The sequence below is a fragment of the Melitaea cinxia genome, chromosome 10 (assembly GCF_905220565.1).
Source record: "Melitaea cinxia chromosome 10, ilMelCinx1.1, whole genome shotgun sequence".
NCBI classification, from domain to species: Eukaryota; Metazoa; Arthropoda; class Insecta; order Lepidoptera; family Nymphalidae; genus Melitaea; species Melitaea cinxia.
Window position 1 is genome coordinate 11,165,010 of NC_059403.1, and position 27,943 is coordinate 11,192,952.

At 31.5% G+C, this 27,943-nt stretch overlaps 2 protein-coding genes across 4 annotated transcripts in view; one reads left to right on the plus strand and one right to left on the minus strand.

Moving 5' to 3' along the window:
* Window positions 1-476: 476 nt before the first annotated feature.
* LOC123657368 (26S proteasome non-ATPase regulatory subunit 12) lies at window positions 477-6,232 on the minus strand. 3 transcript variants are annotated; one of them, XM_045592926.1, is made up of 9 exons: window positions 6,080-6,232; window positions 5,924-5,987; window positions 5,725-5,841; window positions 5,468-5,580; window positions 4,003-4,381; window positions 2,917-3,140; window positions 2,135-2,291; window positions 1,529-1,692; window positions 477-747 (listed from the first exon to the last, which is right to left on the minus strand). In XM_045592926.1, exons 2-9 carry the CDS (start codon window positions 5,981-5,983, stop codon window positions 609-611), a joined length of 1,353 nt encoding a protein of 450 aa, XP_045448882.1. In that variant the 5' UTR covers window positions 5,984-5,987; window positions 6,080-6,232; the 3' UTR covers window positions 477-608. The 3 variants fall into 3 exon arrangements, with proteins under 3 accessions (XP_045448882.1, XP_045448880.1, XP_045448881.1); XM_045592924.1 differs by having other exon boundaries at window positions 5,924-5,991; XM_045592925.1 differs by having other exon boundaries at window positions 5,924-6,003.
* A 1,240-nt stretch (window positions 6,233-7,472) lies between these two features.
* Window positions 7,473-27,943, plus strand: part of LOC123657366 (meiosis regulator and mRNA stability factor 1) — a 40,513-nt gene continuing 20,042 nt past the window's right edge. Inside the window, exons 1-7 of the mRNA XM_045592923.1 lie at window positions 7,473-7,860; window positions 7,970-8,133; window positions 8,249-8,421; window positions 8,970-9,098; window positions 9,209-9,326; window positions 10,061-10,245; window positions 23,697-23,856. Of these exons, the coding sequence (XP_045448879.1) occupies window positions 7,734-7,860; window positions 7,970-8,133; window positions 8,249-8,421; window positions 8,970-9,098; window positions 9,209-9,326; window positions 10,061-10,245; window positions 23,697-23,856 (1,056 nt within the window). The 5' untranslated portion in view covers window positions 7,473-7,733. The remainder of the gene's footprint in view (window positions 7,861-7,969; window positions 8,134-8,248; window positions 8,422-8,969; window positions 9,099-9,208; window positions 9,327-10,060; window positions 10,246-23,696; window positions 23,857-27,943) is intronic.

Here is a 27,943-nt window from a genome sequence, read left to right on the forward strand (position 1 = left end):
GGCGGGTTACCTATAAAACAGACGTAATGTTGCCTATCTTTATCGTGCGTGTATGATAATGTGTATTTATTTATAGCATGATTTTATAAGGACACGATATAATTATACATCTTATCACTAAAATCCATCCATCCATCGGATGTTTAACGCAGAAAGAAGTAATGTTAATTTTCGTAAGACATCCATCCATCGGATGTTTAACGGAGAAAGAAGTAATGTTAATTTTCGTAAGACATTAAAACTGTCTAACCGACTATAAAAATACTGTTAATACTTTGCAGTCACTAATGATCCTAGATGTTAAAAGCGGCTTGAAATAAATAAACTAAAAAATGGACACGATATGACAGCAGCATCTATCATAGATGTACTAACATTTAAATGTTTAGTGATTTCCATCACGACAAATTAAAAAATAAGTTTAATATTTTAGACATATTAGAAAAGTTTTTAAAAAATTATTGAAATAAAAACAATTTTGTGTTTATTTAGTATTTATTTTAATACCAATTTTGAACATCATCAAATCAGAAGTTTATAATATTCCAAAAAAGAAAAATGTTACCAGCTTTTTAGTACAAGACGTATTATTTATTATCTATTTATAACTAATCTGACGTAGCTAATAAATGCTTATGAACGCACTCTTCTTTGTTTATCAGATGTGTTGTTTTGTTGACGAGTTGCATCAAAGTGTTCAGGTTACTGGACCACTCATTCAATCGGTCGGACGCATCCATGTTCAACCTATAAGAAAAGATAGGATCAACATTTTTATTTTTATTTCATATATATTACCTTATATTGTTAATATTTTTTTATTAGTATGGCTAAAAATGTTTTGCATCACATCACGATAAGTGTCTAATTGCAAGAACAAAAATAAACTGGTTAAACCAAACTAATAGAGTTTTACGCCGTATGGCAAGCCTGTTAGCGTAGTTTACAAGTATTACTGTTAAAACAAAAAGATCTTAACTTTCGATAAAAGAGATTATCGCAATACTCGTAGTAAATTAACGTATATTATACCAAAAGACGTAGCAACAAAATATTAAAAACGTAAAATAAAAATCCTTTTGTAAATAAATCTAGTTAAATTTAAAGAATAAATTGATTGGAGATATTTTTGCTCTCAGTAAATTCACACTAAATTTCACTGTTCCATTTGTTTAATATATTAAGATTAATATACTTTTTTAACTTTAATAGTACACATATAGACATACAAACATTAGAAAGATGACGTATTTTGCTGCACATACTATTTTGTCTCAACTATTGATGCTTACACACCACCAGTTTCTTAGTTATCTATCAATATCAATTTGATGTTCAGTGATGACAAAATATAAGAAATGTTCGCAAAATCTACTGTGATTGTTATTGCAACACTTTTCAAGTAATTTTTTTTTTTTATGTTTTACTCAGTCTTCATCACACTCAGGTGAGAAGTTCCACCAAAAATACAAACTCGTAAACTATTTATGTGCATTATATTCAAATGATTCATATAAATTTTTATTACCTAAAGTGAACCACTCCAGCTGGTCTGTCAATCTTAGCTCGGACTACGCCGTTCACGACGAGTTGACTCAATGCTTCCTCCGTCTCTGTCACACTCAAACCAAGGAGTTCACTCATCCTCTGTAGTGTGATGCGTGTGTAATACATTGACATGATACGGATGTTCTGTTGACAGTAGAATATTAATTACCTTGAAACTATTATTAACAACATATGTAAAAAATACTACTACTTTGATCCTTTCATTATTAAATAATAGTAAAACTGGAACAATAGAAGACAAAGACAATTTAATTTATTTGGAGATAAAGTAAAGTGAATTTAGCTATTTAACCAACTTCGAATAACGAAAAAGAGGTTTTCAATTCGACTTCTTTTAATGGTTATACAGATTCTGATGTTTATTTTTTTAAAGCCAATGCTTGTCATATGATCCCATTTAAATTTGTGCGAAATCATAATAGTAGTTTTTCTGTTTTGTTTTTATTTATATAAACAAGTATAGTACAATTTTTGGGCTGCAAAAATTATCAACAAACATTGGAAATATTTATTCATACAAATAAAATGTTTCAAGTCAAGATTAATTAATTGTTTAAATTCTTACATGTTCTACAACCCTATTCTTTAAGTCATTCCAACGTTCTTGCCCCTTCTCATCATTAGCATTAAAGTATGGTGTTTTTCTCAGCATCTTTTCATATGTTGGGCAGAGAATACTCCATCTGATTATTTCAGGGTTGATGAACAACCCTAACAACTGTCTGTAACAAGGGAGGTAATGTAAATAAAAAATGCTGTTTTTAAAAAAAAATTACACATATAATACAAATATACTATGATTTATGTGTCAAACAAAATATGTTAGCTACACTGCAACCATAGTATTTGCAATGGTATCAATAAGTAAGGTAAGTAATGGTGTTATTAATCATTTTGATATTTTATGGGGGTATGAGGATACCCCCATAAAATATCAAAATGATTAATAACACACATGATAAATACTGTGTTCTACGTATATACCATAGTGTTTAGTGAGGATTGAAGTTTAATAAGTGATATAATACTTTGTTGTAGATACTTGTTCAATGTTCAGTCTCTATAATGCATTAAAACAACTTTCTTCTCCTTTATTATTATAAATACATGTACATTGCTTTTATAAGTTCTGAATGATGCTCAAATTGGATAATTGTTTTTTTTTATTATGTTATTTGTTAAGGTGGTAAAAAGTTTGTCAGATCAGGATGTATGAAATAAATGGTTTAGTCTTGTTTCTTTTTTTTTGGCTTATGCATAATAACAATTTATTCTTATTTATCATAAATACATTAATATTACTTTATTCTAACCATTATCCTATTTATATTAATAAAAATTTCTTACTTGTATTCAGGCAATTTATCCAAATCCTTGTCTTCATTTAGCCTATGTGTAAGATCAGCTTGTTCGTTATCATATGGAGCTAAGATGAGAAATACAACACTGCCAATAAGTGCTTCGGAGCCACCGGCCTGGCCCAGGGCTCGGAAGTGACGGCAAACTGATAAATATGATCCATTATGTTGATCCACTGCTATCATTAATCTATAAAATTTCTCTTTTAATTCCTGTAAAAAAACTCGATTAAATTCAATTAGTATGGGTTAAACAATTTAAAATTACGTAACATTGTCATAAAGAAATTTAAGTCAATATATTTTTATTAATTTAATAAATATATTTTTACAATCTTATTGGTTTAAAACAGTATTTGCTTTTGGCAAACAAAATTACACAGGGTGATGGAACACAACAATATGCGGTATAGTATGATTGCATATACCAACCAAATGCTTTTAGCGACGTATATATAGGCATGTTTGTTTTTAATATAATAAAAATAACTTTATGTACTAGATATTTTGTTGTTAGTTAAGATATATAAAGAGGTAAAATATGTACGTGCAAATTATGCAATACACTTTTTTTGCTTTGATGGTAATATACATATTACTACATAGACACATTATGTACAGTCAGTCAGTCATGATTATTACATGATTATTTAAATAAAAAAAATAATCAAATTGTCAGTTTATTTAGTATGACTTCCAGTTAGTACAGTGTATTATCAACAATCCCTTTACCATCGGTAATTCATTACAAGAGGATTCTACTGTATATAGAAATGCAAGCTATATATTTTTTTGTACATTTCTAATCATAATTATCATTTCCCTATTATTTTTCAATTGTGTTCACTATACATCTTGCTAAAATTACTATTATTAATAATTAATAAAATATTTTTATTGATTTCAAAATTCTACAGTTTAATTATATAGTATCTATCCAAATAGGTTGTGAGAAAGAATATCAGTCAGAGAAGTGTAAGAGAAATGTTAAAAATAATAATCTTAAGTATTATAAACAGACAATACTGAAGTAAGAGATGCCAGATGTCAATGGAAATTTATAAGTCCTACTTACTTGTGTATTGTCTTCTTCAAAGAACTTAGTATTGATCTTCTTAGATATAATATGAGTACGAATATAATCTTTGATAGCTAGACAAAGCCTCATTTGTTCTAAGATCAATTCAACTTTCTCCCTCTTGTCCATAGATCCATACGTCTCCACTTGTAATTCTTGTATAATCTTAGCAGCCTCGGCGACATTCCCTTCGTCCTCTCTTATTTTAGCAAGAATATGAGTGAGTCTAGCTCTTTCAACTTCAACATATATTTTACCCTCGGTTATTGTTCGTAGTGTCTCAATAAGCTTTATTTTGGTCTCTTTGTCTGGTGTTTTGTCCACATAGGTGCAGCATTCTTGCACCATCTTGACAACTGCTTGTTTTAGTTGTGATCTTTAAGAATTAAAGATGAACTTATTAATATACGAGTTATAAATTACTTTTTAGGTTATTATGTACAATATAGGTAGATTTTTTTTTTATCGGAGGTTAAATTTTAGTTTTGAGGTTAAAATTAACCTACCACCTTTAAGGTTAGAGTAACGCTTGGCTCCGGCGCTGCGGGAAGTGCAGCCCTTCCACCCTTGCGTGCGAAAGCACGCTCACTCATGCTCCGTTCCGCAGCGGAGGCGAGGGCGAGGCATCCCTCCACGCCTCCAGCTTAAAAAAAAACACTAGGGGTAGGGCAGACCAAGACCACGTGGACAGTGGGGTGCTCCGATTCGGTTTTGGGTATTTTTCGAATTTCTAAACCTATATTCTAGCACGCAATGTTACTAATTTTATTAGAATATTATGTCTGACGCGTTATTTTGTTTAAAAGTGTCGATTTGTCAGTCGTTAAAAGTCAGTTTACTAGTACTGTGTGGCTACGGTACTAAAGAATTTAGCCAACCCCTCTCTTCCCGTGGGTGTCGTAAGAGGCGACTAAGGGATAACACAGTTCCGCTACCACCTTGGAACTTAAAAAGCCGACCGGTGGCGGGATAACCATCCAACTGCTGGCTTTGAAATACACAGGCCGAAGACGGGCAGCAGCGTCTTCGGTGCGACAAAGCCAGCCCTGCGGTCACCAACCCGCCTGCCCAGCGTGGTGACTATGGGCAAAACACATAAGTTCACGTTATTTTTGGCGTAAACTTATGGAGGCCTATGTCCAGCAGTGGACTGTATAGGCTGTAATGATGATGAAAAGTCAGTTTAGTATTTTGATCTTGCAGTAAAGATCGTTTTTACGTAAATTTGTTCGAAAATAACGCGTGATATTCGCAGTACGGAGCATGAGTACACTTACCCCAGCACCGGAATTAAGGTAAAGTCAGAAATAACAAAAATTTAACCTCCGATAAAAAAATCTACCTATATTGTACACAATAGCCCTTTTTATTTAATTTATTAATTAATTATAGCTCCTTGTTTATTTTATTAATGTGAAAAAGTGTTATTTAGAAAAACTATATAAATTGATGTAATATGTACCTTCTTTTTGAGAGAAGAACAATATGATCATTAAGTGCAGACCAGTTTTTGGCTTCAAAACAAATTTGTACAATGGTCACCAAGATTCTTGCAGTAGAAGCCATATCTGCACCCTATAATTAATATACAAAAGAAGTATTGTATTTAGAAATGTTTAAAACCTAATTTAAAAAGTGAAGTTGAGTGAAGTGTGAAATAACTACATCAATTGAAAAGTAGAATCTACTAAGTTCTATTACAATGAAAGGAAAACTTACCGTTCTTGTTTGTTTTTCCAACGCTAGTAGCTGATCTATAGCTTCTTGAACTCTTCCACTTAACGCCCATGATTTCCACAAAGGTATTTTTTCGTCGCAAGTGGCACTGTAATCCACCTATAAATGATACGTGTATAGTTCTATTTTGGAACACAAAACAAAGTTTATCTCTCCAATAAAATAGGTTTGTCAAACTTACTTCCATTTTAATTATTTTCCCACTAGCATCCAAGCTTCCTATATCACCGTTTGAAGTCATCTTGCTATCTAAAACAACCGCTTTTAATATTTAATTTGTATGACATAAATGTTATGTATCATTTTTTATGTTAAAAGACTGTAACAAGATACTCACTAAATAGTTGTAGCTGTTTTTATTCGAATAAGGTTATTGAAATCAGAAAGTTATTTCTTCGAGTTTTGTTGAATATTGGTTGAATAGGTACTGAATTCTTGTAAATGCAATATCACTACGAGTGACAGTTGAAGCTACTGTCAAAAATTTTCAACGACAATAATTGATATAACCGTGGCTCCACACATGGCTATTTGTATTTGCGTATTTGCCATATTTGACAAATAACTTCCATGTGTGGAGAGTGTATTTGCCTTTATTGCCGTATTTGCCTATCCTGCAAAATAATGATATTTGTAATAAAAAAAAATACTAATCGACAGATTTTCAATTGCTCAATTCAACTACGTTGTCCTTTTAAATTGCTCAACTTAAATTATTTAATTAAAAAACAATAAAGTTGTTGAAAAATATTCATTTATCAATATTTTCAAACTCCTATATCTTTTGATGTATACAATATTTTGAATTGCTCAGTGTTAAAAAACTGCTCAAGTTGCATTTATAATTGCTCAAGTATAGTTTGAAACAGAACCACTTGCCTTAATTTTTAAATAAATATAAATAAATTGAACAGATAAAATAATGATATTTGTAAAAAAAAAAATACTAATCGATACATTTTCAATAGCTCAATTCAACTACGTTGTCCTTTTAAATTGCTCACCTTAAATTATTTAATTAAAAATCAATAAAGTCGTTAAAAAAAAATCATTTATCAATATTTTCAAAGTCCTATATCTTTTGATGTATACAATATTTTAAATTGCTCAAATTGTGAAAAAACTGCTCAAGTTGCATTTATAATTGCTCAAGTATAGTTTGAAACAGAACCACTTGCCTTAATTTCTAAAAGGACAACGTAATAAATATATATATAATAAAGGACAACGTAGTTGAATTGAGCTATTGAAAATGTATCGATTAGTATTTTTTTTTTACAAATATCATTATTTTATCTGTTCAATTTATTTATATTTATTTAAAAATTAAGGCAAGTGGTTCTGTTTCAAACTATACTTGAGCAATTATAAATGCAACTTGAGCAGTTTTTTAACACTTTGAGCAATTCAAAATATTGTATACATCAAAAGATATAGGAGTTTGAAAATATTGATAAATGAATATTTTTCAACAACTTTATTGTTTTTTAATTAAATAATTTAAGTTGAGCAATTTAAAAGGACAACGTAGTTGAATTGAGCAATTGAAAATCTGTCGATTAGTATTTTTTTTTATTACAAATATCATTATTTTGCAGGCTGGGGTGGGGTAGGTTTATATAAGTGGATAAATTTTAAAACAACATCAACAGTATATAAGTGTTTAATCTATGGTCTTAATTCATACCATAGTGTAAGTGTACTGACTTTCCATGACTGACTTTGTTTTGTAATGATTTAGTCTGTGGAAAGTGGAAATGGCGTAACGAAGTGTAAATTTGTTTTTACATTTTGTATATACCTAGTTGTTTTATTAGACGCAAATCCTTAAGATTTAGGCACCTTATGTAGTAATTTAAGTGTTTATATTATTTTTCGTGTTTCGTTTACTTGTTATTTAAGGCACAAATAGCCTAATTTTTGTTTGAGGCTTTGTTCACATCTATGAATAATAATAAAATTTGTGGTAACATTTTTCGTCGACGATTACAATGAGTTTTATAAAAAGTATTGAAAAGAAGGTTATGGAAGCGAGAAGTCATTCTGTTCAAGGGCTCACCAGTAAGGTCACTAGCCCTGCGATGAAAATACCTTTACCTCCTCGTTTGTGGATTACAGGTTTGTTTTATTATGCAACGAACATATGTGTTACATCGGTGAAACGTATCTCGTCAGCTATCTTAGTTCTATTATTATGATAAATGTAATGAAAAACTGTTGTTTTTAGACGTAGAAGATGAATCGTCAGACGGTATGGATGGTAGTTTAAGAGACGATGGGGTTGTTCCCGTAGAAAGGGTCCCGAGGGTTCGATCTCGTTTCCGACATTATAAACAGCGAACAACTGTTACTATTCCGATCGGAATCTTTTGGGACATTGAGAACTGTCAGGTGAATAGGTTTATCAAACACAATATTGTTGTTAACTATTAAAACAAAACAAATTATAGTAAAATATTAAAATGAAAGATTTCTTTGTGTAATTTTTACATTATTGTTTTGTTAGGTACCCCGGGGTTGTTCAGCTATTGATGTGGTTGCAGCGATTCGAAATAAGTTTCTAACAGGAAGACGTGAAGCAGATTTTGTTGTTGTCTGTGATGTAAAAAAGGAAGCTCCAAATAGACTGCAGGAACTTAATGATGCTCAAGTATGTATATTTTCTATGTTTTATAAATTCACTATTAATATTTTGTAAAATATATTATAGAAAAAATTATTATTCAAGATTATAATTTACACACACACATATCACAATAGTATCTTTTTTATCTGATTACAGTTACTTAATGGTCTGTTTTACCATTGTTGTTTTTGTTTGGATCTTAGGGCTAAATTATAATCATACAAAATTAAAACTCGTTTATATTATTAAAAACAAAATTTAGTTGACAATCTATACTTATATTTTTCTGATTATTTTATTATGTATAACAAATATGGATTTTCTTATACATACACATGGAATATATAAAAAATATATTTAAGCTTAATGTAATTAGTAATTATATCTATAAAAAAACTGTGAATAGCTTAGCTTCTATATAGGAGATATTCGAGAGAAAATATATGCTGCTAAGAACCTGATATATTTTTAAATTTTGTATGTGATCAAAAGCAGTTTGTTACACCACAATTAATTTATGTGGATGATTTAACATCTTAGTGCATAATATAAATTTTTTTATTAAACAGGTTAATTTAATTCATGTGTGTGGAACTCAAAAGAATGCAGCGGATGAAAAGTTGAGACAGTGCATGAGGAGATTTGGGGAGCTGCATTCAGCTCCTGCTGCTTTATTGTTAATTTCAGGAGATATAAATTTTGCTGCAGATTTGAGTGATTTTAGGCATAGGTTTGTATATCGGATAAGAATTCTCGTTTATATTGATCAAATTAATGTTATTTCGTTTTAATGAATATTACAGGTAATGTCAGTTATTTAATTTTGTGTATTTTGTTTAGGAAAAATATGGAAGTGATATTGGTGCATAAACAGAATACGTCATCTGCTTTGATTGCTTGTGCTTCGTCTCATTTTTCTTATAATGATCTGACAGCAAAACTTCCGAGGAAACCTAAGGTACATGTGATGACTAATATTTTTTATAAATTTTCTTTATATAAAACATTCAAGGAGAATTTATATGAAAGGCTTTTCTAAACCTTTCTTTATTAGGTGAATATAATAAACTATGTGTCAATTAGTAAATTTAAAATATATTTTTATTCTCACTAAATTAATTTATTAAGTACAGAAAAGGAAATTTTTCTGACAAGACAAAGAAAGTTAAACACTAAACCTGCTTATGACAAAAAAAATTAGTACAACACTTTCTTTTAGAGGGCGCCACATTTAAAATCATTTGACACCATATAGCCTATAACCAGCGGACCATTAAGATGCTTCTAATGATATCTAATTTGTTTCAATATGACAAATATATAAATAGATGCTAAAATTATAACCCTCCTTTTGACTTTGCAGTAGTTGGGTAAAAATCCTATAAAAATTGCATCTGTCTACTAAGAATACTGCTAAAATTATACATTTAAATGCAGTGTTATTTTTTACAAATATTTGTTTAGTGTTTTGGATATCTGTTCATGTGGGTCTCCCCACCGTGCTTTGGAAAGCATGTTAGCTGTCGGGTGTGGTGTATCACCTGATACTTCTTTACTTATAGTAGGGAATATATCCACCAACCCGCAATAGAGCACCGTAGTTTGTTTAGCTCTGATCCTTACACGGAGAAAGAGGTCAATGCACAGCTGTGGGATATTACAGGCCAAATTGGTAATATTATCTTTTATTAGGTGTGTCAAGCGGAGGAAGAAGAGCCAACCTGTATAATGGAAGTAGGGAATCTACCGCTGGACCAGGCACCTGAACGTGTGTCCAGACGTCTTAGGAGGCTAGCCGACAATTGTGGGGGGAAGGTGCTTCGTGTCACAGCTTCTACGGCTAAGTTGAAGTTTCCTACCCCTGATCATGCATCTAGGTGAGTTGATTGCATTGTGTCTGTTTTTATTTACATTCTTATGTTACTACAAACGTTTGATATTTGTGTTACTCATAATATTAGAAATGTACCTTATTTCTGGTTTTGTATTACATAGTATACACATTTATGAATTTCTTTTAAAATCAGTATGAAACCATGGTTTCCGTGTTGTCATGCTTAATTTCTGAACATGTGATACTCTATATATAAATATGTGAAGCGAAATCTTTGTACCCCTTTTTATAAAAAATTAAATAAAAAAAATACATTAAATCATTAAAAAAACATTACACATGCTACCATGTATTTGACATACATACATGTACTGTGTGGCGCCACGGTTCGCTTAAACCGAAAATAAAAAATCATCATATCAAAAATTTCGATCTAGCGGGTACATCGTTCCATAGCTTAATTGGCTAGAGCGCCGACACGGTCAGTCGGAGACGCGGGTTCGATCCCCGCTGGAGCGGTCAATTTTTGATTTGATATTCAAAAATGTTTAGAATTCCTAATGTGTGGGTAACACAAAAATAAAATCGTACATATACATCCATGTTTAATGTACTACGCTCTTAGAAGTAAGGTCCATGCCAAATTCTGCGCAGCCGTCTCTTTCGCTCACACGCGCCAAGCGCCTGTTGTTATAGCGGATAAACCGCATTTGATACTTTTATAATAAAATATAAATAAAATTACGAAATGACTGTAAAATAATATAATGATAATTTCTGTAAACAAATGTATAATTTAATTTTCTTTTCTCACATTATCAATACAAATAGGCTTTTCAATCTGTTTGTCTTGTTATTTATTAATTCATATGTTTGTCGGTGTCATTGAGTTAAATAATTGTATTTGCTCGCAAACGAAAAAAACCGACTTCAATTACATCGACAAGTAATCCAACGTAGGTAGACGAAAAAATAGTCAAGTAAATAGGCGTTATCAAAAATAACACAAAAAGTTGTTATCAGATCTCGATGAAAATTTAAATGTAACCTCATAATAAACATCAGCTTTCAATTAAAATAAAAATCGTCAAAATTGGTACACCCAGTAAAAAGTTATGCGCTATAATACAACGTAGGTCGACAAAAAATAGTCGAGTAAAAACGCATTATTAGATATAACTCAAAAGTAGTTGTTCGATCTCAAATAAATTTAAGTGGGACCAAATGACACGCACAACCTTGTCGTGTTTTTTGTCGAAATCGGTCCACCCAGTCAAAAGTTCTGAAGTAACATACATTAAATAATTGTGTTTGCTCGCAAACGAAAAAAAAACCGACTTCAATTACATCGACAAGTAATACAACGTAGATCGACGAAAAAATAGTCAAGCAACTACACGTTATCAAAGATTACTCAAAGAGTAGTTATCAGATCTCAATAAAATTTATATGTGACCACATGATAAACATCAGCTTTCGATTAAATTAAAAATTATCAAAATCGGTACACCCGGTAAAAAGTTATTACGGATTTTCGAGAGTTTCCCTCGATGTCTCTGGGATCCCATCATCAGATCCTGGTTTCCTTATCACGGTACCAAACTAGGGATGTCCTCTTTCTAACAAAAAAAGAATTATCAAAATCGGTGCATCCAGTAGAAAGTTATGCGGTATAATACAACGTAGGTCGACGAAAAAAGCGTCAAGTAAAAACGCATTATTAGATATAACTCGAAAAGTAGTTGTTAGATCTCAAATAAATTTAAATGGGACCAATTGGCACACACCACCTTTCGATTAAAATAAAATTTGTCGAAATCGGTCTACCCAGTCAAAAGTTCTGATGTAACATATATAAAAAAAAAAAAAAAAAAAAAAAAAAAAATACAGTCGAATTGAGAACCTCCTCCTTTTTTGGAAGTCGGTTAAAAAAATACAGTCGAATTGAGAACCTCCTCCTTTTTTGGATGTTGGTTAAAAAAAATTAAAACCGCTAAAATTTGATGGTCTACTTTCATCCAAAACTATATTATAACAACTCACATTCACACACAGATTTTTTGGGGCATAATAAAATGCTATTTTATTCATATCGTAAATATTAGATTCACTCGTAAACTGAAAAAACTAAATCAATTTAAAAAAAAATTGTTAAATAAAATTGATTTTTTATTTTTATTTTAAATTTATTTTTTATTAAATTAACTAATTAAATTTTGTTTATTAATTATTATATTAAATTAACTGAGGTAGGGCACAGCAGGAATTTCCTGCTCAAAATATGGAGCAGCCCGACTGGGGTAGTACCTCGACCTTACAGAAGATCACAGCAAAATAATACTGTTTTCAAGTAGTATTGTGTTCCTGTTGGTGAGTAAGGTGACCATCCTGGGGGGATTGGGGATTGGGTCGGCAACGCGCTTGCGATGCTTCTGGTGTTGCAGGTGTCTATAAGCTACGGTAATCGCTTACCATCAGGTGAGCCGTACGCTTGTTTGTCGACCTACGCCGAGTTGCACGAAAAGAAATTAAAATTTAAGTAGTGATTAAACTAATTTAATCGCAAGAATTGTATGAAATTGTTGTGATTAAATTAGTTTAATCTCTACTTAAATTTTAATTTTGTTTCGTGCAACTCGGCGCTAAAAAAAAAAAAATATTGACTGTTGTTATATAACATACTTGAAATTTTTAACAAATTAATTATGCAAAAAACATTTTATACCATAGTTTTTAATTTTTATTATACATTAGAAAATGATCAAGATGGTCTTTTGGTTGTCACACTATACTTACATACTTACTAGCACAAAGATCGCGCGGTTCGTACGACTCGCGCGATGCGACCAAATTTACCTAAACTTGCAGAGCGTAAAATTGTGAAATGACTCTTCATTATTATCCATGTTTTCTATACCATATTGGTATTCATGTTTATTGAGAACAGAATAGATTAATCTATTGAGTAAACTGAATTAAAACAAAAAATAGAAAAAGAGCTGGAGCATAAATTATTACACCAGTATTCAGTACTCTGTTACTGGATTGTATAATTAGTTTGCTCTATTTTTTTTTTAAATGATAATACTTACATAGATTTATCTTATCTTGTTTGTTCTATATTTTGTGTCTTTTTGTTCCATATCTCTTTCATATTCAACTTGTCAAATGTTTACACATTCGTTAAATTTACTATAATGTATTATTGAATAAAGGAGGCGGGCGAACGTCCATAGAAAGTTGGGCCTGAACGTTACATTGATGATTTTAGTGTCATTGTATAGAAACTATAGTCCTTTATCGAATACAGAACATTTTACATAAATCCTTCATGGGAGAAAAAAGTTACAAGATGACTTTGGTTAGTAAAAAAATAACCTCAAATCGTTATAACCACTCAGTACTTGTATTATTTAAAGTACAATTACACGATTGTGGACACCTACGGTTCAATGATAAAGCATGTTTATTACAATTGAATCTATGTATTTGTTATTTTTCATTTGTCAATAATAAAAGGAAGAGTTAAATAAAAAATGGTTAATTATTTTAACATTTATTTATTCATCATCATAAATTATTAGAGCGTTATCTAAGAATTGTGCAGGTGTTACTAGATTTTCTTGATGTCTTGCCCAGCCTAGGTACCATATTACGGACATTACATGGCAACAGCAACCTACTGTTCGTCTCCCTACAACACAATTACAATAATAAGCTCGGATGGCGTCCCTTCCTCTGCGAGAATTGTCAACTAATATGTAAAAAACGTCGTTGTGTTGTTGTTGTTAAACGTAGCGAAAGTCGTGAAAGAAAACCAAAAGATCAAACGAAATGCACAAAACACAAAAATATTCACTGTCGCCATCTGCCGCAAGCTGAAAACTTGTATAAGCAAGTTATTTTACTCTTTGCTGAGAACAAAACGAGTGAATGGCTTTGACACTTGACTTACACCTGACATAATGTTTTTACGCCTTCGATTGCCACCTTAAAAAATAAAGGTAGTCGTTTTTTTATACTTAGAATATCTTTTTTTTAGATAAAACCATTATACCCATTGCAAATCACGATAGCATTGCATACTCTTATTATGCAACATAAGTACATAATAAAAAACCTTAAAAATAAAGACAAATAAAACGAATCGGTAATCCAATAATTCGTTTTTCTCAGCTAGCAACATTTGAAGTATCTCTCTCCATAGGACAGAAAAATATACTAGGGCACAGGAAAACAAAAGTGTTTCAATTTATTAATCAATTTACTATCCCATGGTAAAATAACGAATCGTTTCGCCATTGGGAATGAAAAAACTTGAAACGAATATTAATGAATATTTCAATGATGTAACGGACCGTAAAGTTCAGGCCCATTTTCGCCCGTCGCCTTTACTATGATGATTTAAATTCTCTTTATCTTTAATTGATGAAACACTTAAGTAATTCATTAAATGTATTTTTTTATCCGCTTAAAGATGAGTACGATTTTTTAATTCTATAGAATTTTAAGAAAAAATTCTGTTCGAAACTTTATGATAATAATAAAATAATTTTCTAAAAATTTTCAACGACTGAATACGTACGGCAGTTTTATGAAAATAATACGTCATATACTTAATGCAATTTAACAATATTTACTTTGTTATTAGAACCTTAATACTAACAACTGTAAGAAATAGCACCATACATACCTATATACGAAAAATATAACGCAAAAAAATCTAAATAATGAAAGTGAATTTAGATTTACAAAGGAGGACATCACTTCAGCCTATCGCAGTACACTGCTGGACATAGGCCTCCACAAGTAAACTCATGTGAGCGTGAACGTGAACTCATGTGTGTTGCCAAAGGAATACAACATGTGTTAAATCTTTTGACCTACAACATCAACTAACGGGATATTTAATTATTTTTTTTTTGTAAAACCGCGCGTTTTTAGTGCTTATAAAAGAAAAACCGAAAAAAATCTTTAAAAATTATTTATTACTAAACATTTTTGAATATCATATCAAAAATTGACCGCTCCAGCGGGGTTCGAACCCGCGTCTCCGACTGACCGTGTCGGCGCTCTAGCCAATTCAGCTATGGAACGATGTACCCGCTAGAGCGAAGTTTTTGATATGATGATTTTTATTTTCGGTTTAAGCGAACCGTGGCGCCGTCTATAGTGAGTTCTTTACAGAGACCCGTAACTATTCAAAGTGTCATATTACAATGAAAATCTTTGACAGGAGTCGACACCATGCTATTTTTAATTTGTACGATTTTTATTTTTCGATCGTGAACTTACTCGGCTCGACGTCGATGACACACGTGAAGCTTATCCATTCTGTAATGCGATGTCGTCGATACAAGAAGCTTTATTTAAGAATTTTATCGTATTACATTTAAAAACCAAAAAAAGACGAAGTTCTGAAAATAATTCATTTTGAGTAATTTCTCAATCTAAAGTTATAAAAATTACATACCTACACTACAAGCGTTGCGCTTTCACGGACTAGCGAAAAATAATTGTGATTTAAAAAAAAACGACTTCAATTACATCGACATACTAACACATCGTAGGTAGACGAAAAAACATTCAAGTAAATACGCATTATTAGATATAACCCAAAAATGATTATTAGATCGCAATCAAATTTAAATGGGACCACACGACACACACTACCTTTTGATTAAAATAAAAATCATGAAAATCGGTCCACCCAGTCAAAAGTTCTAAGGTTCTGAATCGAATTGAGAACCTCTTCCTTTTTTGGAAGTCAGTTAAAATTGGTGGCTCGCGGCTTGCAGTGCTGTCACATGCACGAGCGCAGGCGGGTTACGAGCAAAATTTCAAACTTGTTGGATCGCCAACGAACTTACTCGGCGGTTTTGAACTACGCGTACTTAGGGTGACACACTAGCGAAAAAGGTCGTCGAGCCACAAGTTCGCGGACTTACTCGCACGTCTATCACCCCCTTTATAGCGGCGTTTACGCTAACGACGCCATTGAAATTGGGCTTGGTGACCGTAAATTTAGAATACATAAATTGAAGATTTTTCGTTCAGTAACATTTAAGAAAAAAAAAAGTTGTTTCCTAACGATTTATTAACTTTTGATATTTTAAATTAAAAACTTTCTTAAAATTATATATTACGAATCTTCTGTTTAATTTTTAACGGTTTTTTAGGTAATGGATGACAGAATAGATAAAGGTCAAATATAATCGAATAAATATAGGTATGTAGGCATAAACTTTTTTTCGTTTGTATAATATGCTATATTTTTGAAGCATTAAATTGTTTAACGGCCTATAAACATTCACCAATCTAAAAAGTAAACGCGGTAGGCAGATATACAAAAGATGACGTATCGATGGTTCCTCCCCTCCACATTTTAAATAGTTTTTCTGATAATTGAGGTTATTTATTCCTCAAGGCACATCATAGCGTCTAGAGTACAGTGTTATTAGGTAATATAATGCATATATGACGTTTTATATAATAGACTTTATAATACAGTTTTTTTTTAATTTAGAGTAACATTTCAATCGTAATGTAGCACTCCCGGCTGCTAACTATGGTTTTCAATATTAGTAGCCAAAATGGTTTCACATTGCAATTATATATCTTTGAAAATGTAACATCTATCAAGCTTGTTTTTGTTGTTTTATATATATAAATTTTATATTTTAACACTGCTTAAGGTTATATAAACTATTTAATTTTAATATACAAATGTTTAAAAATATGAACATTATAAAAAAAAGTATTAGAAAGATGTTATGGATGATCAAATTCAATATTTTTTTTAAATGGAAAAAATATCTGATATATAAAACCTTGCGCGTTGCGAACCTTGTGCCGATGATTCTTGTACCTTTTTATGCGTTTGACAAAGGGGTCAATGAACTTTATGAGTCAGATCAGCTGACTACAAGAAAAATTATTATGAGGGTAGATAAACAAAAATTCATTTATCACATTATGCTGCAACCACATAAAACCTACTTAGATTTTTATCATAAAATTATATTTATTATTTATTATACTATCAAATATATATTTTATAGAAGTAAATAAAAGTTATGAAGAAGAATCGTTCCTGGTTGACTTTGACTTTTTTCTTCTTCAGAGACAACTTCTCTCCGGAAGAAAATAAATAGAACTAAAATTGAAATGATAAGTTACGAGCAATGTAGGTACTTAAAACTCAGATTATATCAGAGATAAATTATATGCATTATGTGATGTCATGGGACACCAGGTAGGAACGAAGTTCCTTCGGATAGTATAAAAGCAACACAATTTGAAAAAAAAAATGTTGAATTTTATATATAGCTTCTAGTTCTTGATTTCTTTTTAATTTTGTTGATTGGTTATTAATTAAGTACATAAAAGTATTTAGGACATTTATTTTAAAAAATAACAAATACCGTAAAATAAAATAAATCATACAAAATAATAATAATAATATAATAATAATTCAAACTATTAAGTGAAATAAAAAACACGGCTTTATTTATTTTTGTCTACAGTATAAAATTACACAAATAATTTAAAAAAAGTTTACTAGGAATATTTTAGTTTTACTAACGTCATATTATACAGTCATGTGACTGACAAGCCTGCCGTAAGGAACTTCGTTCCGAAAACCTTGATTACCAAATAGTTGCAGTGACCATTACCCCAGTCCAGCACCATGTCACGCCGTATATCTAGTCGTTGCATTATATTCCGTTAAATTTTTGTTTTATAATTACCCTCAAATATATATTACTTAATACATAAATGAGCTAAAAATTCAATCCGCCATTGCACCACCAGGCACAAGCAAGAACAGTTAAAATAATTAAATTAATCGCATTTAAAATTATATAAAGTAACATTGAAGTAAATAATTGTTAAGCTTTTGGAAGTGTTTCATGAAGTCGCCCTAAAACAAGCATAACATGTTACTTACGGGGTAAGTAATAATTTTTTAAATTTTCGTTTTAGCATTTAGTTCGGAGTAAGAGGTTAAAATGTTTTGATAAAACTGGTGTAGTTTGTTTTTTAAACAATTTCTCGACAATTTTTCTCTGCGGAATCTTACTTTCTGAATCGGTGGTAATTTCATATTAAGCGTAATTTTTTTTAAAGATTAAATTTTAAAATGATGCTTCGAAAGTGATTTTGAAACTTCTTGCGTAAAGAGATTTTTGATTACGTGAAATACTTTTGATTTGTACGTTATTTAACGTTACGTACAGCGTGAATATGTATTTTTTTAATATTAAAGCAAAATAAATGATTTAGTGTAGTTGAATGTTTACTATAAAGGCCAAATCAACTAAATCGATTTTATAAAAAGAAGTTTACATTAAACAAAGACCTTCAAGATCAGATTACTTTCCTGATTAAAGGGTAGGAAGTTAGATGGAAGGAAAAAAATGCGTCGTTTTCCACGATACTGTTAATACATGTTTCAATACATGGCAATTAATTTTTACGTTATTTGAATTTTTTTTTTTGCAACGTAACGTCGAGGTGTATCAATATTAGGTATAAATTTACACTATTACTATCAAATTATTGTATAGTATATGATTAGGTATAATTTTACATTATAATTATTAAATTATTACGCAGAAGTATTGCATATCATAAAAATATATTTCTTTGTTATCTTCCAATTGAGGAACGTGATTTAAATTCACTTTAAATTTTAGATTGGAAATCTTGATATATCTGACGACTATGACTAACGACTACGACTTTATTAATAATAAACGTGTAATACGAGATATTTATCGTGTTTATCTATTTATTCGTAAATATATCGCTTGCAACACGTAATATTGGAAACTTTAGAAGAATCGACGATAAATTCCTATGGTAGGTATATATATTCTAAACTTTTACGGTTATAATTAACACTTTTGATTCTAAAGAACTTGCACCGATTATTATTCTGAAACTCCCGATAATTGATATTTCGGTGACGTTGCAGGTGCCATGGTCACGTCGACACAAGTTGCCAAAATATCGGACAATATTCAAAATAGTAATCGTCGAGTTTGCGAACCGTTAATTTTAAAATAAAATCATTACTTACTCTAATTAGACTTTAACGTTAGTGACGTGACTACCGAAGTTTCAAAAGTTATATTATCGGCATATTTATCTTTGAAATTCATTACAACATATTATATTTATATCTATTTAATGTCATAAAAAAAATGATTAAATTTTAATTAGTTTCAATCAAGCTATTTGTGCTTTAATCGACGGGGCGCGACGTTGTTCCTATTTATTTAGGTTGAACGAATTGATATTTACAGCCCGCTGAACTTGGCTGAAGGCTCTTTAGTGCCCACTGAACCGTATACCCGGATTAATCTAATCCGTTACTCGAAAAGCTTTCTTACATTATAATGCAGTTTTTTAAATACCTATCATATTTTAATCATGTTAAGCCTGACTACTGTATTTTTATTATTATTTTTATTTTTGACGATTTTTAATGACCCGCAGAAAATATTAATCGAAATTATTTCTGTTTTTTTGTTTTTAAATAATTTTTTCTTTAATAGTGTCAAATTATTGTCATTTTTGAATATCATATCAAAAATTGACCGCTCCAGCGGGGTTCGAACCCGCGTCTCCGGCTGACCGTGTCGGCGCTCTAGCCAATTAAACTATGGAACGATGTACCCGCTAGAGCGAAATTTTTGATATGATGATTTTTATTTTCGGTTTAAGCGAACCGTGGTATTGTCATTATTTTAATTTTTAACTCTTATACACAATTAAGAGATTTGAATCGATTTGCGATATTATTGTTAACTAGCTGCTGCCCGCGACGTCGTCTGCGTGAACGCTATACAGCACCAAAAATACTAACGATTACCTTTTAAAATAACATTCATTTACCCGTTTCTTCTTTACATTTCATATCTACAGAAAAATCTCATAGATGGCGTTGCTTTAAAATTGTCTTGTCTACTTATATTGATTTAATTATGTTTATCGGCTTAGTTACTTATATTGTGTGATTTTTATAGTGTGAAGCTAGCTTATATAGCATGGTTATTAACATAATAACAACAATATTCAAATATATGCGTCGTTAGATTACACGTTGTTACAAAATGCGTTGAGGAAATAAGATGTTCACTGCTCGTTCCCGGTAGGTGATAGCATGATAATATGTAGCCTATGTGTTGACCCGACTTCTTAATAATATTCAAGCCAAATTTGAAGTAAATCCATGCGGTACGTTTTGAGTTAATCCCGGACATACATACAGACAAACAGACAAAAATTCTAAAAACTATATTTTTGGCTTCGGTATCGATTGTAGATCACACCCCAAGTATTCTTTTAAAAAAATATTCAATGTACAGTTTTGACTTCCTACCATTTTATTATATGTATAGATAAAGTTCCATTTCATTAAGTTTTATTATTGTTATTTATAAAAGGAAATTTTTCGTCTTCAAAATCTTTGATATTTTTGTATTAATGTTGTCCTATCGATTACTAGCTGATCCAGCGAACTACACTCACCGGCACGGAAACTTGGCCAAGTATAAAATTTGTGATAACTTTATTTTTTTTCAGTTTACACTGCAAATTTAAGCCAATTTTGATCGTTGTTCATCCAATTAACGTCTTTAATACGTAATTAAACATAAATAATGTTTTTTTTTAGTTTATAATGAAGTTTAAGCGCAAAATCACATTTACACAAAATTAAACACTGCAGTTTTGAGCACTAGTAATAAAAACTGTTTGAACTGTTTGATCTTTGGTGAGCTTTTTAATATTGCGTGTTTCCTTCTCTAGCCCTTATGACCGCCTGCATTCGGTCTGGCATGCTTTAGATGACATTTTTGATGTCCACTTGCGACAAGTCGCGCCAGGCAATCAATGCAGCATCTTGAAGCTGGTTAAGAGTTTGTGGTGGGTTCGATGCTGTTTTAATTGTCTTTTTTAGCTTATCCCAAATATGCTCTATTGGATTTAAGTCGGGGCTGCGAGCTGGCCACTGCAATTTTTGAATACCAACCTCTTGAAGGTACTCATTTATGATTTGAGCGACGTGACGATGTGCATTATAATGCATTAAAATGAATTGGTCATATCCAATAAACCCTCCAAAGGGTAAAACATGTTCTTGAAGGATATCCTCGACATATCGTGTTGCAGTTAGAGCGTTATTGACGATGACCAATTCTGTACATGCATCAGAACTAACGCCACCCCATACCATTATAGAGCCTCTACCAAAACTCACTGTTGGAGTGCTACTAATCGCCAGATATCGTTCACCTTTCCTTCTCCACACACGTTGTCTACCATCAGATGCACTTAAAGCGATCCTGCACTCATCCTTTAATAAAACCCCTGCCCTTTGTTCATGAGACCGTTAGCATGTTCGCGAGCAAATTAAAGTCGAGGTGCTCTATGATGTGGGAGAAGCTGTGGGCCACGGGCTAGTCTTCTTGCCCTTAAATTAACTTCCTCTATACATCTTCTCACCGTACGCTCACTAACATTTACGTTCCTGGAGATTTGAAGCCGCTGCTGGATCTCGACAGCAGTAAGGAAGCGATTTCTTAAAATCTCTAACACAATAAAGCGGTCGTCATGAGCTGACGTCCAACGTAAACCACCACTACCTGATCTGCGTGTGCAGAGGCTAGTCTCTTGCTACCGTTTTAGTGCATATTGGATCGAAGAACGCGGTACATTAAGGGTAGTAGCCACTTCACGATGGGTTATCCCTTGTTCGAGTAATTTCACTGCTTGTGCTATCTGACTTGGTGACAAAGGCATTTTTATGGATTCTTAGGCGCCTTTAGATGTTTATTTATCACAACAAAACCAAAGAACTTCGACAACTTAACACTCGCAAATTCCACAACACAATCCAAAACGTAGAGTTCGTCGGATAAATGACACGATTCAACTAAACTTCAGAATCCAAACCAATATGCCCTTCAACTCAGTTAAATATCCTCTTAGGAATAACGGAAACATTATTTCTACCCACTTATACACTAAGAAAAAAGTTAGACACACTTAAAAATTTGTTATCGCATGTTATGAGTTTGGCCAAGATTCCGTGCCGCTGAGAGTATGTACAGTCTTTTATTTTTAACCGACTTCCAAAAAAGGAGGAGGTTCTCAATTCGACTGTATTTTTTTTTTTTTTTTTTTTTTTTTTATGTATGTTACATCAGAACTTTCGACTGGGTGGACCGATTTCGACAAATTTTATTTTAATCGAAAGGTGGTGTGTGCCAATTGGTCCCATTTAAATTTATTTGAGATCTAACAACTACTTTTCGAGTTATATCTAATAATGCGTTTTTACTTGACGCTTTTTTCGTCGACCTACGTTGTATTATACCGCATAACTTTCTACTGGATGTACCGATTTTGATTATTCTTTTTTTGTTGGAAAGGGGATATCCCTAGTTTGGTACCGTGATAAGGAAACCAGGATCTGATGATGGAATCCCAGAGAAATCGAGGGAAACTCTCGAAAATCCGTAATAAATTTTTACTGGGTGTACCGATTTTGATAATTTTTAATTTAATCGAAAGCTGATGTTTATCATGTGGTCACATATAAATTTTATTGAGATCTGATAACTACTTTTTGAGTAATCTTTGATAACGCGTAGTTGCTTGACTATTTTTTCGTCGATCTACGTTGTATTACTTGTCGATGTAATTGAAGTCGGTTTTTTTTTCGTTTGCGAGCAAACACAATTATTCGACTATATTCCTGACAATATGAACACGACAAAAAAAAAAAAAAAAAACAATGGTGTAGTCATACATACATACATTACATTTGTACTTTACATTTACTATTGTTGTCGTGCTGTGTGGCTACGGCACCAAAAAACAATATAGCCACGCCCTCTCTTCCCGTGGGTGTCGTAAGAGGCGACTAAGGGATAACAAGGTTCCACCACCACCTTGTAACTTAAGAAGCCGACCGATGGCGGGATAACCATCTAACCGCTGGCTTTGAAACACACAGGCCGAAGACGGGCAGCAGCGTCTTAGGTGCGAAAAAGCCAGCCCAGCGGTCACCAACTCGCCTGCCCAGCGTGGTGACTATGGGCAACACACATAAGTTCACGCATTTTTGGCGCGAACTTGTGGAGGCCTATGACCGGCTATGGACTGCAATGGAATGGATGACTGGAATGATGATGATGATGATTTACTATTGTTATTGTACATTTTGGAGATATATTTTTGTTTATATATATTGACGAATAATTCAATTACTAATACTTTATCAATTTTCGAAACGTATGTTTAAAGGTATTTGGTGAAGTATAATCAATTAATAACTGCGTTTTATAAACACCCTTCTTTTCAATTAAAATTTACTACCGCTACTTGTGTTTGATGACTTAATGACCAATTTAATATCTCAATATTTGTTTTCTATGTAATATTATATAAAAATATATGTATTTATATGTTTTTTCGTAGAGCGTTAAAACGTATGGACGGCGAGGATGTGTTCGGAAGAAAGATAAGCACTCGGTATGTGCGCAGTGCGTTCCAACCGACGTATTCAAGTGATGAGGGGTATAGTACCGCGCCGACGCAACCGAGGGAGCAACCGCAATTTGTGCAACCAGTGGCACAGGTCAGTTATTGTATTCGTTTTATTTTTTATTTTATATATCGACGCCCCCGTGCAATAAGTCGGTAATGTGCTATTATGGACTTTTTACTGTTATGTTAAAATCGTAATCTATGGGTCGGAATACACATTGTGAATTTTTTTTATAATTTTCCTACTTACATTTTCGGAGATATTTGGAATAGCCACTTTGTTGTAGGGAAATTGTAAATACATTTATGACGAGAAAAACATCATTACACATTAATACATAAGTGTTTTTCTTTTCGGTATTCGGTAAGTTGCTATTACTGGATTATTATAGTGAATAATTTGCAGTAATTTCCTTTAAATGCATATGCCATATTTATTTCGTGTTTAATTTGTAAAAAAATAATCAGTAATAGCAAATAACGAAGTTTTTAGAAAGGAAAATGTTTTGTAACATTAACATACCTACTATTCGTTTCAAATTCGACCATGTCGATATCTGTATTCAACATTATTATGTTTACTTCATCATCAGATAATTTGTAATATACATTTCTCTCTTTCTTTTTATGGTATTTTGATTATTATAAGTGTATTTATGTGTAAGTGTGAATGAGGATTGTATAGGATACTGTTGTTTACCACTTGAATTAGTATTTTATGATGGAATTGAGAAAACCTAGAGAATTAAAAAATTCTCGTGTAAGACGAATGCTGTTCTTGGTGAACAAATTAGATGACTTTGAGAGTAAGTACTTCATTCTACCTATTAAAACTATTTTGTTGTTTTATGTTGTAATAATTTCATTTCTGTGATAATGTTTAAGTAAGAGAATGTTTAAATAAGGAAGACGTTTAACTTCCTATTTCTTATATTTCAATTTATAATTTTAGGTGAAGATCTATAATCAAATAAATATTTGAATACTCCAAAAACAAAAAAAAGGAATTATGCGATCAAATGATGTAACATTTGTAGACAGTAATATAGCATCAATACATACTTTATGTAAAAAATCTACTATAGATCTAGATGAAACATTAAAACCAGACCAAAACATAGAAACCGAAAGCTGCAACAAAACTGATGTGACACTAACAGGAAACATACCAAGGAATTGTCCTGAGGGTGATGACAAGATTGAAATGGAACATAATTTGTCTGAGGCAAGATGCACAGATGATGAAGAAAACGTTACAAGTAACCAGGATAACCCAGCTAAATCAAACAAAGAAAAAAAAACTAACTAGGAAACGCAAACTGGATAAAAATGAGTGGCGTTGTAAGAAAAATAAAAAACAGAACAATAGCGGCGAGGCCTACGAAAGATGTAACTAAAAAAGGGTATCCTAAAAAATCTTTAGATCCCTCGTGCGCGTGTAAAAGGGGTTGTGGTGAAAAATTTATTTCGTCTGAGAGGCAACGCATATTCGATAACTTTTATAGTCTCGTTGATCGGGAACTTCAGTGGTTGTATTTAAGTAAACATCTAAAGACTGATACCAGTAAACGTATGTCATTAGAACGCAAAAACAATCGCTTTTAAACATTAAAATACCATTTTTCCTTAAATAACGAGGACGTATTAGTTTGTAAAAAAAAATTCTTAATACATTACAAATTGGGGAACAAATGGTGTATACAGCATTAAAGAAGGTAAAATCAGATGAGGGCTTTAAAGATAACAGGGGAGTTCACAATAACAGACCTCGGAAAATGAGTACTGCTACAGAGTTAAGTATTAAAACGCATATTGGACTGTTTCCAAAAGTAGACTCCCATTACACTCGGAAAACATCTGAGCGGGAATATCTTTCAGAAAATTTAAATATTTCAAAAATGTATCGCTTTTACACTGAGTGGTTTGCAAATTTAAATTACAATGTTGTAACAATGGCTACAAAACGCCTATATGAAACTGTGTTTAATACAAATTACAACTACTCATTTTTAAAACCAAAAAAGGATCAATGCCCTTCGTGTTCTTTATTTGATCAAGCTGATCCTTTGGTTAAAGCGTCTCTAGAGGAAAAACATAGATACCATTTAGAAAGAAAAGATATTATTAGAAAAATTAAGAAAGACAAAATAGATACTGCTGATAAAAATAGTTCTATGACAGCAATTTTTGATTTACAATAAGTTTTAAGTATACCAAAATCTGAAGTGAGTATATTTCACTACAAGCGTAAATATACTGTATATAATTTTATAGTTTTTGACGCTCTTAGAAAAAGAGGCTACTGTTATGTATGGCACTTCCAAATAGCAAAAAGAGGTAGTACGGAAATAGGTAGCTAATAGCTTTGCTAATTTTTTTTAAAACTAACCACGAAGATGGCATTACCACATTTCACTTTATTCTGCTGGATGTTATGGGCAAAATAAAAATAGATATATTTTTGCTCTATATCTTTATGCTGCCAAATTACTAGGCATTTCTATTACCCACAGGCTTTTCGAAACGGGACATAGCCAGAATGAGAGAGATTCCATGTATGCACACATTGAAAGAAACTTAAAGAATAAAGTGGTATTCCCTCCCGACCATAACTTTATTTTGAACTCTAAAGTAACTGGCGAAAAGTATTGTGTTGAAAAACTTGAACAATCCGATATCTATGATATTAAACAACTTATAGAACCTAATAATTGGCGGCGAGATAAAAATGGAGAGATAATCCACTGGGCGGACGTAATGGAGGTTAAAGCGATACATTTGCGGGAAAATAAACTGTTTTAGATACAATTTTAAAGACGTATATTTCGAACTTGATACTAATCTACAATCTACTTTAAATATTAGACGGCGAGGACGTTAACGAACACAAGTTACACCTATAGTTCCAGGTATCATTGAATTGCAGCGAGTATACCACCAGCCCATTCCATTCGCCAAAGCTTCACACGCAGATCTAATGAGTTTATGTAAAAGTGGCACTATCTCGTGATTTTTTCATTCCTTTTATAAGTCGTTATCATTTACTGAAAATGAGGATGCACAGACAGAAATGAAAAGGATAGTTGTTGATTTTTTAAATTTATATTTGTATTGCTTTTTATTTAGAATTTCACACTGATTTTGTTAATCGTCTTATTCAATATGTGTTTCTTATATTCTATTTATATCGTTGATTCTGGCTATAATTTATGTAAATTGTATTTAAATATAATAAAAATGATTAAATTCATAATTATAAATTTATTTCAAATAAAAAGCTTGGTTTAATATTCTTCAAAGGTTTTTTGTTATGAACGGTAATATGAAAAAATTGTTGTTAAATTTTCTATTTAGTACTGTATTTTATTTATACGGTATTTCTTGCATATAGAAAATTACTAGAATAACTTGGTTAAGATATATTATGTTCACCAGCTATAATAATAATAAACGTTATAAAAGTCGATAGTATGCTGTTACAAATCAACACTATTCATAAATTTTCCACAATAATCCCGTTAGTTACTATTGCAGAACAATGAAACTTTTCTCGATACTGTAAAAATTTATTTTTCATATTGCAGCCGACAGGGTGCATTTAATTTAAATCAGGTGATAAAATAACATTTCATAAAAAATTAGCTTTCATTTGATGTATCAATGACCGTAATACTCCCAGAGGTTAGAAAGTTATTCAAGAAAAACAGTAAATTATTTTTCCTGTAAAATTTGCTTTTTTCGATTACCGACTTATTGCACGGGGGCGTCGATATATATATATTTCATAAAATAAAAAAATATTAACAGTATAATATACAATAAAAATAATCGAAAAATATAAATATATCCGCCATCCCTTTACACCGTTTACTCAGGTTCGATATACCACGTATTAAAAATAAATTGAATGCTTATTTTCTATGACCAAAAAAATCGTTTTTTTATATTTTCGTAATTGATTATAAGATAAAAATAATAATCGATTATTGTGAAAATCGATTATTTTCCCACCCTTATTTTAAAGTGTTTAAAAAAGGGAGCGTGCTTTAGAAACCTAATTCTCACTCTTTCTATCTTAAGTTGGTGAAGCTATATAGGTGTCACAAAAGTCAACGTCAAGCCGAAAACTGCAGGTAGGGTAAGTAGTGACAGTTACCAGAAAATATAAAAAAAATCTT